Raw genomic sequence first — 15,132 nt, 5'->3', positions numbered from 1 at the left:
GCGTCTGGACAGACAGGTGGATGATCAGTGTCCAGACCTCCGTCCATGGCCCGCTGACGCCTAGCTTAGCTTCCTTCAGCAAATCAGCTGGACGTGCTGGGCCATGAATATATTCGGTAGAGACATATGGACAGTCCATGGGAGCGTGGGTAGATAGGGAGTCTGAGATATCCCTTAGGAGAGTTGGCCAAGTTCGCCCCTCCGTCCTATTTGTAGGACTCAGTTCCTCGACCAGCCCTCCGCATCCTCAGCCTGGATGGAACCCAGGTTCAAGGAGGCAGCCAACCATTGTGCCTTGCTGCAGGAGCACGCACAGCGATGCTACGTCCGTGGTGAGGGAGCGTCAGGGAGGAGGGGGGCCTTGCGGGATTACGGGCATGGGGACTGGAGGGGCCGTTCCAGAGCTTGACCGTCATGGCCCTTTCCGCTTCCTCAGGGCTGTTCCGGAGTTTGCAGCAAGCGCAGAGTGTCTCCTCGCAGGACTTGCTGATAGCGGTCGATGCCTGCGAGGAGCTACTACAAGAAGTAGACATCACCCCTTTCCTGCTTGCACTGTGTGGCCACACACGGGGTTTGCCTCAGGCACCCCCAAGCCCTGGGCCTCTCAGCCCTGGGCCCTTCAGCAGCAGCATCGAGGAGGGCCCCGAGCCTCGGGAACGAGCTGTCCTGGCTTCTGAGTCCAGGTTAGGACGGTCCTGGAATGACGTGTCGGGGTTGCATGAGGTCCGAGCCAGGCGTAGGGCTGTGCGAGGTCATGCCCACACACCGGGGAGGCAGCTGGCTTCTTGCTCCCACTTATCAGTCTCTTCTTTTTCTCTCCTCTTCTGGCGTGGAGTGGTGAGCTGGGTGAGGGGTAGAGTTGCCGGCTGCCATCAGTGAAAGTAGGAGCTTGTTCTGGGGACCCTCATGCAATAGTAGTAATTCCTGGAACCACTCTGTGAGTTTCAGAGTGTGTCACTCGCTGCTGAGTCCCCAGCAGGTCCCTGATGAAGGGAGGGAGGAAGGCCAGCGAGCAGACAGGTGTGTGTCTGGCCCTCTGCAGTGTATTAGCATCAGGGATACAGAAGAAACACAGGGAGGAGGGTGCTGATGACGCCAGGCCCAAACTCCAGCCCAGTTCCCTGTCTGGAGCTCTGGACCCTCTACCTGTCATGCCCCGAATCTGGGCATTTTCTCCCCACCTGTGTTCTTCCACAGTGAATGAGATCACCCAGTGGTCTGAGTCAGAAAGCTGGGAGTCCAGTCGTTAAGAAACGTGGGGGTTCGAGCCAAAATGTGTGGGGTGGTTCTCCTTACCTCTGCCACTGCCTGTGCCGTCGTGCTAAGCACCCTTGCTAGAGCCAAAGACGGTGCGTGCTGCTCCCAGTAGGGAAGCAGGCTCCTCCAGGATTTGGTGGCTCTTAACGCCTCGACGCCTCTCACCCCCACCCTGACCACTCAGCATAGAGACCGAGGACCTCAGCGAGCCTGAGTTTCAGAGCAGCCGTGTCCCTGGCAACCCAGACCCTAGCCTGGAGATCTCTCTGACGGACGTCTGCCAGCTCAGAGGAGAGGCGCATGACGCCCTTCATAGTCTCATCCAGGTGGGACGCTTGGTGGAGGAAGAGGAGGGTGGAGTCGCGCCTGCCCCGGTGCGGTGTGCTCTCCTGGGGCAGGGTGCGTAGATGTTTACTCTAGGCTGGGGGGAGTATTCTGCTGAGGGCCGGCTGGCATAATAGTCTCCTCCTAACCCCCTAACAGGAGAAGTTCCTGGAGATCAGCGGTCTTCACTTCCGCACGGTGCCCTCCAATCCACACTACTTCTTCTATTGCCCTCCATCCAGCCGGCGAGAGGTCAGTGGCTTCCTCTCTTTGTCTCAGACCCCCAAGCCATAGCCCCACACGCCCACCCAGATCCTTTTGACTCTTGGCTCCTTGAGGCTCCGATGTGGCTCTTGTCTGGCCTTGGATAAAGCTGTCTCTTTCTTTTGCTCAGGATGAGGGCCCCCGGGACACAGTAGACAGAAAAGTCAGTGACCTGGAGTTCTCAGAAGCTGAGCTCATAGGAGAAGAAGGTGTGTGGGCAAGTGGGGAGAGGTGGGAAGGCTGCTTCAAGCCAGGATTCGGGGCCCTTTGCCAGCCTGCCCCAATAAGCACACGACGTGCATCCCCGTCTAGGAGACACGTCAGCCTGCTGTGTCGTCACCGAGAGTGACCCAGAGCTGGAGGTAGAATACCGCGAGAGCCGTGAGCCTGACCTGGGGCCGGCGGGGCTTGACTCCGCCTCGCTGTCAGATGCAGACACCGTGAACCCTGATGAGGACTCCTTCAGTATCCTGGGGGGCGACTCACCGACGGGGCCTGAGAGCCTGGTGCGTGACCTGCCGCCTCTCTTCCTGCACCTCACGTGCTCTGTGCGGCTGCGCGGGCAGCACAACTCAGTCCCCGTGTGCAGTCTGCCCACCTGCCTGGGTGAGTCTGGGGTACCCCGGGCGGGACACAGGTCCCAGTACAGCCCGCCTGCCTGTTGGGGGGTCGGGGGCAGAACCTACGGCTATAACTCATTAGCACAGGGACTTGAAGTCTGTGCTTGTCCCCGGGCTCCAGCAACCCCTGACTGTCCGCCTCTCCCAGGCCAGGTGCTTTCCAGTCTGGAGGGCCCCCCCGTTGGAGGCCGAGTGCCCCTGAGGGACCTCAGTGTTACCCTGGACGTCTTCGTGCTGACCTTGCCTCTGGAAGTGGAGCTTCCCCCGACCTCGGACCCTCAGCACCACCGGTGTGGCAGCAAGTTTGGTGGGGGCGGTCTGGGCCTTGCTGGGGTAGGGGCCCATTAAAGGAATCTAGGGACGCCTTAAGGATTCCAAGAAAGGAGTGCTGAGGAGGTCTAGGAAGAGAGTAGTTGATCTTTGACCTTCACTCCTACCCTATTCAGGTCCACGTCTGAAAGCAGTGCTTCATTCCCACGATCCCCAGGGCAGCCATCATCTTTAAGGTCGGATGATGGCCTGGGGCCCCCACTGCCACCCCCAGAAGAAGACAGGTACTTCCCCTTCCGCCTCTCAGAGTTCCTTGCTCCTTGTCAGTTTTGTTTTCTGGAAACCAACATCTAAACCTTTCTTCCACTTAGGCACCCCGGACTATCCAACTTGGCCACACCCCACAGACTGGCTATTGAGACCACCATGAGTGAGGTGAGGGCCTTCCCTCCCCCAAGCTAAGCACTGTAACTGATACCCTGGCCAGCATATGAGTAAGGAAGGGGCCCCTTTATTCTGGGATCAAAGTAAGGACACCCTAATCTGTGAGGCAGGGTCTTCTAGTCTGCGAGGGAGGTGATGCCCCAAGCGGCAGGGGAGGTGCCCTTTGCCACTTCCCGGATTGCTCTGTGATTATAGATCCACTGGTTGCTGGAGGATGAGATGGTGGGGGCCCTCCGAAGAGGGGGCATCCCACAGAGCCCTGCCCTGCACCGGGCAGCTGCCCACATCCGTAGCTCTCCTGGACGCAGCACCTGCCTTCGCCAGACCCTGCCACTGAGTTTTGTGTTTGGGCCAGAACGTTCCCTCACACAGTTCAAGGAGGTACGCTGCCCTCATAACACCCCCTGGTCATCCTGGGGCCCGTTCTTCCCTGGACTCCAGATACAGAAGTAGAAGGGCCTCTCCTGGTTTGAGTCCGTAGCATTGCCCTCCGGACAGCCTCCTCACCACATTGTCCCTCACCCCATGCCTGGCAGCCCAACTCAGTGGGAAGAGGAAGAGACCCAGCCTCCCTCCTTGCCACCAGGCCTTATTGAAGTCTAGGCAAGTCCCTGACTCTCTGGGTACCTCAGCAATGGGGGTGCCAGTGTCTGCTTCACCAGGTGGTCGTGAGGATCTGATGAGGAAGTGTGGGGTGCCATGAATAGGCAGGGCTGCTCTTGCCTTAACTGTGACCTTGGCTCCTGCTCCCCAGGAGTTCCGCCGCCTTCACCTCCCTGGCCATGCTCTTCTTGAGGATCCTGACAGTGGCTTCTTCTTTGTGGCAGTTGGCCAACAGCCAGGGGCATCCCAGGGGGAGCCCCCTTCAGCAGCCTGGGCTTGGCACAGCCATGAGGATAGGGCCGAAGGCATCGAAGGGGGGGTGAGCCTTTCCTGGGATGACCTGGAAATGGAGGGGGTGGAGGTAGATGTGTGGGGGCTTGTATTCAGTTCTGATTTCTTGCCCCTCAGGCCCTGACAGCCAGCCCCCAAGCCCCTGGCTCCCCAGAGGGTTCTGAGGGCGCTCCACTCCTCAGCCTGCCACAGGGAGGTAAGAGAGGACTTGGGCAACAAAGTCTGGGGGCTAGGACCAGGGACTTGTAGATCCCTGGCCCTGTTTCCATTTTTGGACGGCGGTCCTGAGCAAGATCAGTAGAGGTTCCAGGCCTTTCCCTTCTCTTCCCAGGGAGCCAGCCTGGGCCCAGCCGGGGACTGAGCCTTATGTCCAGTCAGGGCAGCATGGACTCTGACCACCTGGGTAAGCTGGGACAACGCGGGGAGGACTCTAAGCTGATGGGAGGCAGACGCAGGGCTGTGCGGCAGAAGGACTGGGCAGGGGACATCAGAAGGGACTGACGTGAAGGGACCAGGCCCATCAAGCCTGATACGCTTGGAGGATCAGATGAGCCAAAGGATGGGGCTGAACTTCACGTTTGACACAGGTTACGATGGTGGCAGCAGTGGCTCAGACAGTGAGGGTCCCAATGAGACCCTGGGGGAGAAGGCTCCCTTCACGTTGCAGACCCCACCTGGGCCAGCACCTCCCCAGCCTTCGTTCTCAGGCCTCTCTGGGCCCTGCCTTCCTGACTTCTGGCTCATCGTTCGGGTGCTGCAGGACCGTGTAGAAGTGTACGCCCACGCACGGTAAGCAGGGCCCTGCACCCTGACTCCGATGTCCGCTGCTTTCCCCTGGTCCCACAACACTCCTCTTCAGGGTCGTTCCAGAGTAAGACTTGGGACCGAGGGTTTGGGCAGGGGTCTGACTATTCTGACCACTTCCCACAGCCTATAGCAGAGCAGGTCACTCTCTGCTTTCCTAATGGAGTTCAGAGCTGGTAAGATTTGGGCTCCTAGCCAAGCATTAAGAGCTTCCACAGTTCAGAGCAGCTTCAGAAGTTGACATGGGACTAACAGGTGATATTTACCAAGCACTTACACGTGGCAGACGCTGTTCTGAGTGTTCCGCCTGGATCAGCTCCTTTCATCTGTGCCACAGTCCTAGACTGTATTATTCTCCTTGTGGCAGGGGTGAAGAAACTCAAGCACAGGTAAGTTAAATACTTGCCCAAGGTCACAGGAAAGGGCAGATCCAGGACTCCCAGCAAGGCCCCCGGTTAAATATGGCTCCTGTCATGGGGTGGAGTGGGTTTGAGAAGGGCAGACCACCCTCCTGCTGAAGATCTGGGAATGGAGAGAAAGGAAGCTTTGGTGCGCTGCCCTTGTGGAAGCTGATGAGCCTGGAGTCTGTGCTTCCATAATTGCTGCAGAGAATTCCGCTCTTCCCGTTTCCACCATGTTTGCCTCCCTCGGTCCAGTCCTACTCTCTTTTCATGGCTTCTCTTGGCCCCAGCTCCCAAGCCCCCGCCCCCCCAACTGTGTCTGAGCCATCCCTCCCCTCCAGGAGCCTGATTCGGGAGGATGGGGGGCCAGGCACCGAGTGTCGCCACCTGCAGCAGCTCCTGGTGAGGCGAGTTGGGGAGATCTGCAGGGAGGTCAACCAGGTAAGGGACAGCTGGGAGCAGGGCTGTCTAGGCTTGGGACACTGCTCAGCGAGGAAGGGCTTTCCAGGAACTTGACCTTCGGAGGCTCTAGATCCATCTTGGACATTTCCTTAGACACCTAGTCTGGGGTGCTCTCACTCCCTGGGCTCTGCAAACTGGGGCACGCTCCCTCACCCACTCCCAGTAACATGGGTCACTCTCCCAGACCCTGGCTGTGAGCTGTTCATCTGCGGCATTGCGCTAGCATTAGGGATATAATAGTGAACGTGACAGGGAAACCCTGACTCTTTAGAGCTTGCGTCGAGTGAGGGAGATAGACATTGAACAACTAAATTACATGAATTATTTCCACTACGATTATGAAGAATCATACAGAAGAAAAGTAGAAAGTGCGACGAGCACGTAGGACAGGGTCTGACCTTCTGAAGTGTCAGGGAAAGAATTTATTTTTTTAAGCTGAGACCTGAAGGATGGGGAACAGATTCTGGCAAAGAGGAGGGACGAGTGTTCCTAACCTGGAATTCAGAACCCTAAGCCCGGTGACTGTGAGACACATCTCTGACGCCCCCAGTGATTACTGATGCTCTCTTGACCACTGACCCCCCGTGATAACGGGCATCCTCTCTGGCCTTTGATCACCCCTGACCGCCACCAATTGTATGAGGACTATTTCAGTTCCCTGATACCCGGCTCCTCCTCCCAGCGGCTGCTTCTGCAGGACCTCCATGACAGTCACGTGTGTAACTCTCTTCTGGTGGCCGAAAGTGAAGAGGATCTGTGGCGCAGCGAGACCCCCTTCCACTCCCGTCAGCGGGCACCGCTGCCGAGCGATGGTGAGACCCCACCCAGGAGCCTCCCTCATGGGCTGCTGCCGCCCTTCCTGTGTCCCTACTTGGGTGAGAAGATGAAGGTAGGGTCACCGTGACTTGGTCACCTGTGCCAGGAGAGCAGAGAGGATAGGACAGAAAAGGGTCACTGAGTTTGGCTGTTGAGAGTTCCCGTGTGTCATTAGTGAAAGTAGTTTTGGCGGAGGGGTGGGACTAGGAACCAGGGGAGACAAGTGGGAGGATCTTACACGGGTGGGGCAGAGAAGAAAGACTCGTTCAGGTATTGTGGCAGGCACACAAGGAATTTGACAACAAGCCGGACTCGAGCACATGTATGTTCCACAGTGAAGGAGCCAGGAGACAAGGAACGGTTGAAGAACACAGGAGAAAAGGGACTGTGGAAGGGGCACTTGTCTTCCTAAGGCTGCGCCTCTGCCTGGCCCCACCTTCCTTTCCAAAATGACCATCTCTCCCCTTTGGGTAATAGGGCCGAGGAATGGTGTGGGGGAGGGGGTGAGCGAGTCGGCCAGGTCACAGGTGGGAGAAGATCAGAGGGGAGGAGCTTAAGGCCTGGTAGGAGGATTTGCCTTCAGATCGGCTGTCCCTCCTGACAGGCAGGCACAGGACCCCTTTGGGCTTCCTGAGATTTCTGGTTGCGGTTAGGAAGTCCGATACTCTTCTCGAGATGCTAATTGAAGTCTTGACACTTCGCTCTCTTCTCTTACTCCTGATGACCCCTCACCCCAGCTCAGAGGGGAAAACCAAATGATGTCCTTCCTTTGCAGTTCTCTCATCTGGTTTAAAAGTAAAATCAGACCACTTCTTGTTTTTAATATTCTCAGCAAGTCTATAGGTGAACGTTCCTAACAGTCCCGGACATCACATCTCTCAGCACATCCTGAGGTGTGCTCCATATCACAGCACCATTCCCCTAATTAGCGGACTTCCCAGGGTTTGATGGCTTATTCTGCACATTGAGCATGAGCTAGGATAGCCGCGCACCTTTGCTGCAATGCCTTCTAGCAGCGTGCGACAGAAGACGGTCAGAGCCCGGAGACGGCGCTTCCTCATTATAGTCTCTCCACATGGTTTTGCTAGAGCCCTCAGCAGCCAGCATTCCGTTCCAGACAGCCTCCTGTGTGCTCTATACGCTGCTCACATCTGGCAGCAGTTCTCTGGGAAACCAGATGGCCACTTCTGCCGTACGGGGAGGCTCATCAACCTGGGAAGTTGGAAAGGGGCAGACAAGCACTGGACTGTGTCCTTGGGCTCCTGCATTCTGCCCTGCTGCCCTATGGTTTCTTTTGGAATAGCTGTCCTTCAGAGCAGTGTTTTCCCTGACTCTGCGGGTGTGTACCAGCACTCCTGTCGTCTTGGTTCTAACGGGGTTCTCATTGCCACTGCCTGTGAGTACGTGGACGGGGTGTATGTTATATATTACATTACGACACAGCCAGAGTGTCTTGACATTATCTTCAGGATTTTCTCATGCTTTGCCTTACCTGACACCTCTTCTTAGCTCCTTCTCCACATGTCCCTGAGACCCTTTGTGCTGTGACCTGGCTTCCTGAGAACATGGTCCTGCCTTGTTATCTGAAATGACTCTTTCCCCTGCAGGGTAATAGATAGGGCCCAGGAGTCCTGGGGAGTGAGAACAAGTAGCCAGTTCATAAGTGAGAAGTAGGAGAGCAGAGGGCCGTGTTCCGCTTCTGATCACTGTCTCCCTTCTCCCCAGATTACGCTGCTGATGAGAGCTGTGCACCCCGAGGGTATCTAGCCGCCACAATGCAGTTTGTCCCTGGCCATTTCTCCTGTGACGTTGTATGGGGAACCGTGATTCGAGTCCATTCGCGCCTGAAAATGGGGCCCAGCATGGGGGTCTCTCGGGGTGTGTGATGGGTATGAGAGGGCAGGCGGGGGGGGGGGACCTGGAGAAGGGGTGTCCTGAGCCCCTATTATTCCCACAGCCATCCAGGCCCTGCGCTCCGTTCTTAATGCCTTTTCTGTGGTGAACCGGAAGAATATGTTTGTCTATCAGGAACGAGCAACGAAGGCTGTGTACTACCTGCGGTACGTGGGCCCCGGGAAGAGGTGGTAAAGCAGGGGTCAAGGATGGTGGCAGAGGCGGTATGTCCAAAAGACTGTGCCGCTCTCTCCCAGGCTCCTGGAGACGTCCTGCAGCGAGCGGCCATGGGAAGGTGACACGTTGCCCCCCTCCCTAGCTCTGTCCCGAAGCCAGGAGCCCATCTACTCTGAGGAAGCCTCAGTACGTATCACCCCCACCCCCGATGCCCCTGTGCTCCCTTCATACTTTGCCCCCTGGAGCCAGGCCCTGACCCCAGTTTCCCTGTAGGGTCCTCGGTCTCCCCTGGACATGGCTTCTAGCCGCAGTTCCGACACTGCTCGTCCTGTGGGCCAGGTGGACAGGCATATCCAGCTGCTGGTGCATGGCGTGGGGCAAGCAGGTAAGCGCTGTGTGGAGGGGGCAGGGGAGTGACCAGAGGAGATTCTGGGATCCTCCCGAGACTTCTCTTAGCACCTTTCTGCTCTAGCTCATGCCGTGCTCTGGGTTCCCTCAAGCAGGAGCCGGGCGGGACAGACAGACATGTTTAGAGGGTAGGCCTTGCAGGTGACTGAATGTAGCTCGAGAAAGAGGAGTCATTAAAGCTGACCCTGAGTATCTGGCCTGGATGACTGGGTGGATGCTGGCTCACCGGCTGGAGACCAAGGGCAGGTTTGGGGTGAAGGTCATGCGTTCAGTTTGGGCAATGTGAGCATGAGGTACCCTGTAGGCAACTGGCTGTCGCAGCTCACGTTTACGGCTGGTTTAACGTGGACGGGGCCTTGCGCTAAGACCGTTACCTACCAGGTAGATGTTATTATTACTCCCATCTTACAGATGAGGACACTGAGGCTTTGAGAGGTGACACTCACCTGTGCAGGTACACAGTGAACTAGAACCTGGCAGAACTAGAGCCTAGTGCTGGCTGCCTCCAGTATGTGGGGGGATGTTCAAGTCTGGTAGTCAGGGGCCGGTCTGGGGGTTGCCGGCTCCTCTGCCAGGGTCCCCACCTTCCTGCCGTGGCTGTGTCAAGGTCCAGAGATTACCGATGAGCTAGTACGGGTCCTGCGTCGGCGCCTGGACGAGGCCACGCTGGATGTCATCACGGTCATGCTTGTTCGGAACTGCAAGCTGACACCCGCTGATGTGGAGGTCAGCTCCCTCCCAGCCTCTGGCCGCCCTCCGAGGCTCGGGTGCGGGGACAGTCTGTGCTCTACCCTCTCCGGGCAGCTCTGACGCCCCTCCCTGCTCTCTGCAGTTCATCCAGCCGCCCAGCAGTCCCCCATCAGAAGTGCTGCATCTGGCCCTCCCTGCCTCCTGCAGGCCCTGGCTCCCTGCCCTGGCCTGGTACCTGCGGCAGAGCCTGCTGGTCTTCCTGCACTCTCCCAAGTACACGGACAGCAACAGCCGCAACCACTTCCAGGTGAGCTTCGGCCCCTTGCCGCGCTCCCCTGACTGCGGAATCCTTCCCTGCGGGTGCCCGCAGCTCCCCTTCGCCTGTGGACCTGGATACACCCTGCCTCCCCCACCCCTGCGCCTTTATTGTCTACCTGTGTCTTCCCGCGCTCCCGGCGATGCCTGTCCGCCGTTCCCCGCTGTGGATACCATCCCCTGATGCTTCCCGTCCATCTGCTTGGGCTTAGTTCTCGGTGGTGCTTCTCTCGCCAGCACCCGCTGCCACCACAGGGCGGCCTCCCCGACTTGGACATCTACTTGTATAACAAGCCTGGTGGACAGGGCACCGGCGGCAAAGGTACGACGCTGCAGGGCGCAGGCCTGTGCCACTCCCGCGCGCTTGCAAGAGCCTTTTCCTGCCTTGCGGCTGACGGGGCCTTGCCCAGCCTTACAGCTCAGGACGACCTGGAGGTCTTGGGTTTGAGCCTTCGTGTGGGTTTCTACAGGGGTTGCCTGCATCACTCTAGCATTCGTGGATGAAAGCGGGAGCCCCATCTCACTGGCATCATGGCCCCCCTCCTCTCCGGGGCCCCTAGACCCACTGCAAGAGGAGGAATTTGAGCAGCTGACCCAGGTCACTCGCTGCCCGATCGTGCCGGACAGTTCTTCAGGTGGGCCAGTGGAGGGTGTGTTCAGTTAATGCTCTGGGAACCAGAGGGCACCCTCACGTCACCCCCGTTCTTTCCTCCAGCTCAGAATGGGGCCCCACGGCTTCGACTGGATGTGTGGGAGAAGGGGAACATCAGTATTGTGCAGCTGGAGGAGAAGCTCCGGGGAGCAGCCCGCCAGGCCCTGGCTGATGCCATCATGGAGCTGCGGCTGCTGCCAGCCTCGCTGTGTACAGAGGACACATCTCCAGGTACGTGGGGTCCAGAGAACGTGCCAGGCCCAGGCAGTACGCTGTTTCCGGTGAGGTTGCAAAGGTGGGCGTCCGGGAAGGCATCACAGAGGCTCCCTCTGAAGTACACATTCAGTTGTCCTTTATCTTCTCTGCGTCAGCAGGGCGACATGCCAGCAGAAGTGCACACGTGCAGTTGGTCCTCCTCAGGAACCCCTCACACAAACACGTAGCTGTCAGCTGCATACACCGACATTGACTAACAGGTGGAATAGGGGGCAAGTCGCTCTCATACCGTCTGAAGTAGGCATTGGTGGTCAGTGACAGGAGTCTGTCACGTCTCATGTCCACAGGAAGTCTCCGGAGCGGGTCGTTGGAAGCTAAGAGCCCTGCGGGCCGAGCTAGCACCTTTCCCCCTGGCCCCGGCCCCGGGGAGCCTGTGACTCCCCCCAGCAAAGCTGGCCGGCGTAGCTTCTGGGATATGCTGGTAATGAGAGGGTGGGAAGAGGTGGTGGAGTTGGCATCTGCCTTCGTGCCCGTCCCCTAACTCCCCTACACCCCGTAGACCTGGCCCCGGATGGCCTGTTACATAAAGCAGTGCTGTCCCTCGGGGGGTGCAGCGGGGCAGGTTCTGACGTAGCGAGCCTCGGCTTAACAAGCGCCCTCACTTCCCTTTTCTCACGGAGCCCTCACAGCCGCCCGCGGGAGAAGTAGGGCTTTTACCAGTGAGGGTGCCAGGGCTCGGGAAAGCTGAGTGCTCCCCAAGGCCAGAGCCTGCCCCTGGGCCTCCGAACCCCCCAGGCTCTCGTTACTGGTCCTCGACACCCCCATCCTTCACACCATCCCCCTTCCCAGCAGCACTTCCTCATTCACTGCCTTGCCCCCAGAGTAAAACAGAATGTGGGGACTTGGGTTCCCCCAAAACAACTGATGACATTGTCCTGGATCGGCCAGAAGACACCCGGGGCCGGAGGCGTCACAAAACTGAAAGTGTTCGGACTCCGGGTGGAACTGAGCGGGCACCAGGCCCAGATTCTGGAGCCCAGAGACAAAGGTGTGTGTGTCTGTCTGTCTGTCTGTCTGTCTGTCGTCTTGTCACATCATGGGGGGTTGTGAAGTCACAGGTGGGTGTTGGGTGTATGTAAGCACACACGCATCACGTGTGGAGGTGGGGCTCTTACTCCCGCTGTGTCTTCAGACGCCGGACCACACAGCTAGAAGAGGGTGAGGTGGGGACCCTGCAGCCTGTGTTTGCTCGTGTGACTCAGCGCTGGATGGAGTTTATGGTTCAGATTGGTGAGACCCCAGCACCCCCGTCCCCTGTACTCAACCCCATGGCCTGGTCCCCATCCTACAGCCCCACTGTGACTTCTCTGCCCCGGTTCCAGGTTGTGCCTCAGTGTCCAGGAGCTCCACCCACATGGTGTCCCGATTTCTCCTTCCATCTGTCCTCTCTGAGTTCACCACTCTGGTCACGTCAATGGCCGGAGACACCAGTGTCCGTGTCTTTGAACAGCATTTGTGAGTTGGGGGTCTCCTGGGGGCTGAGCTCAGACAGGTGGGGGCTAGGCCTGGGAGGTGATGGCCAGGGAGTGGGGCCATGCATGGTTGGTCTGCTCTCTGTCCCTCCCTTCCTCCCTCCAGGGGTTCAGAGCCAGAGATCTTCAGTCCTTGCTCCCTTGGACAGCTGGGCCCAGCACCACGCCCCGCAATGGAGCGGCATCTGCTGCTTCTGGGAAGGAACTTCTTGCAGTGGAGGAGACCAACCCAGCAGGGTGAGGGCATGGCCTAGAGGGGGTGAGCTCAGAGTTCTGCGGGGGCAGGATGGGCTCCAGGGGATCTGCCTCCAGACCCCAATTTAGCGCTCCCCCCTCCAGCTGCCAAAGCCGTGCAGCGCTTTGAGCCAGGAGGTGACGGGAGCTCCGGGAGAAGTGCTCCCCGGCAGAGGTTCTTGCTGCTGGAGGTCGTGGACAAGAAGGTAGATGTGGGGCCAGGGGCTGGGTGGGAGAAGGGGTGCAGTGATCTCACTGACCCTACCCCTGACTTCCAGCTGCAGCTGCTGACCTACAACTGGGCTCCAGACCTGGGAGCGGCGTTGGGCCGAGCGCTGGTTCGCCTCGTGCAGTGGCAGAACTCGCGTGCCCACCTCATCTTCTGCCTCCTGAGCCAAAAGCTTGGGCTCTTCCATCATTACGGCCAGTTGGACTTCCCGGTGCGGGATGAAAAGGTGCCCGTTGCTCGGGCTCCCTCCTCTAGTTCTGGTTCCTACGGGATTAGTTCAAGGAAGTGCCAGTCCAGAAGCAGGGGAGAGGGGACAGACTGAGGGCAGAGGCAGTGGGGGGAGGGAGCATCTGAGAGAGGAGGCCATGGGTTGGGAGAGGGTGTCTGAAGGCAAAGGCCCTGAACCCATTGTGACACTCCGTCTCTCTCAGGAGCCAAACCCGTTCCTCCTGCCTACCATGGAAGCGGAGACCCTCATCCGGAGTGCAAGCCCCCCCCTGAGCCGTGAACAGGGCCGGCTGAGTGCATCCTCTCGGGGCGGGGGCCCCCTTCCCCTGGATACATTCCCCTTCGATGAGGCCCTGAGGGATATCACGGCTGCCCGCCCCAGCTCCTCACTCGGTCCTGTGCCCAGACCCCCTGATCCCGTCACCTACCATGGACAACAGTTCTTGGAGATCAAGATGGCAGAGCGCAGAGGTGAGGGCCGTGGGCTGGGCAGGGGCAGTCTGTGGAGTGTGGGAGGGAGAGGAGTGACAGCTCCTGGGGGCCGTGACTAATGCCCGCACCCCCCAGAGCTGGAGCGCCAGATGAAGATGGAGAACCTGTTTGTGACCTGGCAGCAGCGTTCTGCCCCAGCCAGCATGCCCATCAGTGTGAGTGGCCCAAGCCCGTGTCCTCCGTGAGCGTCCTGTGATCCTTTCCTGGCCACCGTGCTAGCACTCACTGCCTCATCTCCCCAGGCCACAGAGCTTGAGACCCTGAAGCAGTCGTCCCGCCTGGTGCATTACTGTGCCACGGCCCTGCTCTTCGACCCCGCTGCCTGGCTGCATGGGCCCCCAGAGACCTCTGGGCCCTCCGAGGGCCAGGTGAGGCTCCAGACTCCTGGGTTTCTCCCATGGGACTTCCCTTTAGCCGCCGTGCCCTCCGTCCTTCACTCCCGTGGTGCGGTTGACAGCGGCTAGAACCTGCCTTAATCTCCACTCCCACAGCGGCGCCATCGCCCCGAGTCGGGGGCTGGGAGCCGGGAGGCCCCTGCGAGCTGCGAGCCCTCGGACGCACCTGCGCCGGGTGCCCGCGAGGAGCCTTGGCTGAAGGAGCTGAGCTTGGCTTTCCTGCAGCAGTACGTGCAGTACCTGCAGAGCATGGGCTTCGTGCTCGTGCCGCTGCGGCCCCCCTCACCTGCCCGCAGGTGAGCCCCCTTCCTCCCCTCTCGCTCCCCTCCCCCGCTGCAGGCGAGGCCCCACACAGCCTCACTCTCTTCACCCGGGCCCCATCTGAACCACGTGGGCCTTGTGCACGTCAATCCCACCGGGCAGAACACATCCACGAGGGTCAGGGTCGCCTTCGCACGGGCCGCAGGCTCGTCCTGTGAGCCTCACGGCCGCACAGGTGTGTGCACAGCTGCGTACATCCTCACAGGCTCACGCCCACGGCCGTCTTGCGTGCTGACGGCCGGTGTGCATCCACGCACGGGGAGCTCCTAGGCTTCTGGATCTGGGGCTTAATGATTCCCGGCCCCATCACCGCAGGGACCTCTCCGGGTATTTCTCACGGTTCGTGGCCCAGGGAGCCCTGTCCTCGCCGAGTTAGTCTCTCTCACCAGGGACCTCTGCGCCAGGCCCGCCTGTGTCACTGTCCTCCGGCCCGTTGTGGGGCAGTCGTGACAGGTCTGAGTCTTGCAAAGTAGGCAGCTCCTCTGTCACCACCTTTCAGCTCCCCAGAGCACAGTGACACACGGCCACCTTTCCTGTCCTCCATCACATTTCAGATTCCCATTTCTGTGGCCCCTGCTTTTATGTTCCTCTCGACACCGGAGCCTCCAGATTCTGTGTTCTCAGCACCTTCCCAGTGGCTGTGGGGACGCACCTCTTCGTGCTGCACACGCTTACTTCTGTGTGCAGGTTGTACTTCTTACTCGGGACACCACGTGGCCAGAGCGCCGGTTCCAGCTCCTTAGCGTTTCTGAAACCAGCTGTCCAGCTCCCAGCCTCCCTCCCTGTTCCAGGCA

The 15,132-nt window shown here is 59.2% G+C and overlaps 1 protein-coding gene across 2 annotated transcripts in view; it reads left to right on the top strand.

The window, feature by feature from the left end:
* Window positions 1–15,132, top strand: part of SZT2 (SZT2 subunit of KICSTOR complex) — a 49,870-nt gene that overhangs the window by 26,342 nt on the left and 8,396 nt on the right. The window contains exons 27-62 of one of the 2 annotated variants that reach the window (XM_026498301.4): window positions 217–332; window positions 437–683; window positions 1,442–1,583; window positions 1,741–1,833; window positions 1,976–2,054; window positions 2,158–2,451; window positions 2,614–2,755; window positions 2,912–3,019; window positions 3,107–3,170; window positions 3,375–3,560; window positions 3,934–4,101; window positions 4,191–4,269; window positions 4,405–4,476; window positions 4,661–4,862; window positions 5,620–5,719; window positions 6,423–6,552; window positions 8,282–8,434; window positions 8,514–8,616; window positions 8,707–8,812; window positions 8,900–9,011; window positions 9,642–9,760; window positions 9,867–10,031; window positions 10,277–10,361; window positions 10,510–10,674; window positions 10,755–10,922; window positions 11,255–11,388; window positions 11,789–11,955; window positions 12,100–12,197; window positions 12,290–12,422; window positions 12,546–12,676; window positions 12,779–12,879; window positions 12,952–13,128; window positions 13,334–13,601; window positions 13,698–13,777; window positions 13,865–13,990; window positions 14,114–14,313. In XM_026498301.4, coding sequence (XP_026354086.2) covers window positions 217–332; window positions 437–683; window positions 1,442–1,583; window positions 1,741–1,833; window positions 1,976–2,054; window positions 2,158–2,451; window positions 2,614–2,755; window positions 2,912–3,019; window positions 3,107–3,170; window positions 3,375–3,560; window positions 3,934–4,101; window positions 4,191–4,269; window positions 4,405–4,476; window positions 4,661–4,862; window positions 5,620–5,719; window positions 6,423–6,552; window positions 8,282–8,434; window positions 8,514–8,616; window positions 8,707–8,812; window positions 8,900–9,011; window positions 9,642–9,760; window positions 9,867–10,031; window positions 10,277–10,361; window positions 10,510–10,674; window positions 10,755–10,922; window positions 11,255–11,388; window positions 11,789–11,955; window positions 12,100–12,197; window positions 12,290–12,422; window positions 12,546–12,676; window positions 12,779–12,879; window positions 12,952–13,128; window positions 13,334–13,601; window positions 13,698–13,777; window positions 13,865–13,990; window positions 14,114–14,313 — 5,013 coding nt within the window. The remainder of the gene's footprint in view (window positions 1–216; window positions 333–436; window positions 684–1,441; window positions 1,584–1,740; window positions 1,834–1,975; window positions 2,055–2,157; window positions 2,452–2,613; window positions 2,756–2,911; window positions 3,020–3,106; window positions 3,171–3,374; window positions 3,561–3,933; window positions 4,102–4,190; window positions 4,270–4,404; window positions 4,477–4,660; window positions 4,863–5,619; window positions 5,720–6,422; window positions 6,553–8,281; window positions 8,435–8,513; window positions 8,617–8,706; window positions 8,813–8,899; window positions 9,012–9,641; window positions 9,761–9,866; window positions 10,032–10,276; window positions 10,362–10,509; window positions 10,675–10,754; window positions 10,923–11,254; window positions 11,389–11,788; window positions 11,956–12,099; window positions 12,198–12,289; window positions 12,423–12,545; window positions 12,677–12,778; window positions 12,880–12,951; window positions 13,129–13,333; window positions 13,602–13,697; window positions 13,778–13,864; window positions 13,991–14,113; window positions 14,314–15,132) is intronic. The other variant, XM_026498302.4, reaches the window with a different exon arrangement.

This window comes from Ursus arctos, unplaced genomic scaffold (genome assembly GCF_023065955.2).
Source record: "Ursus arctos isolate Adak ecotype North America unplaced genomic scaffold, UrsArc2.0 scaffold_12, whole genome shotgun sequence".
Taxonomy (NCBI): Eukaryota; Metazoa; Chordata; class Mammalia; order Carnivora; family Ursidae; genus Ursus; species Ursus arctos.
Note: the sequence above shows the minus strand (reverse complement) of the source record. Positions and strands in the feature narration are given on the sequence as shown.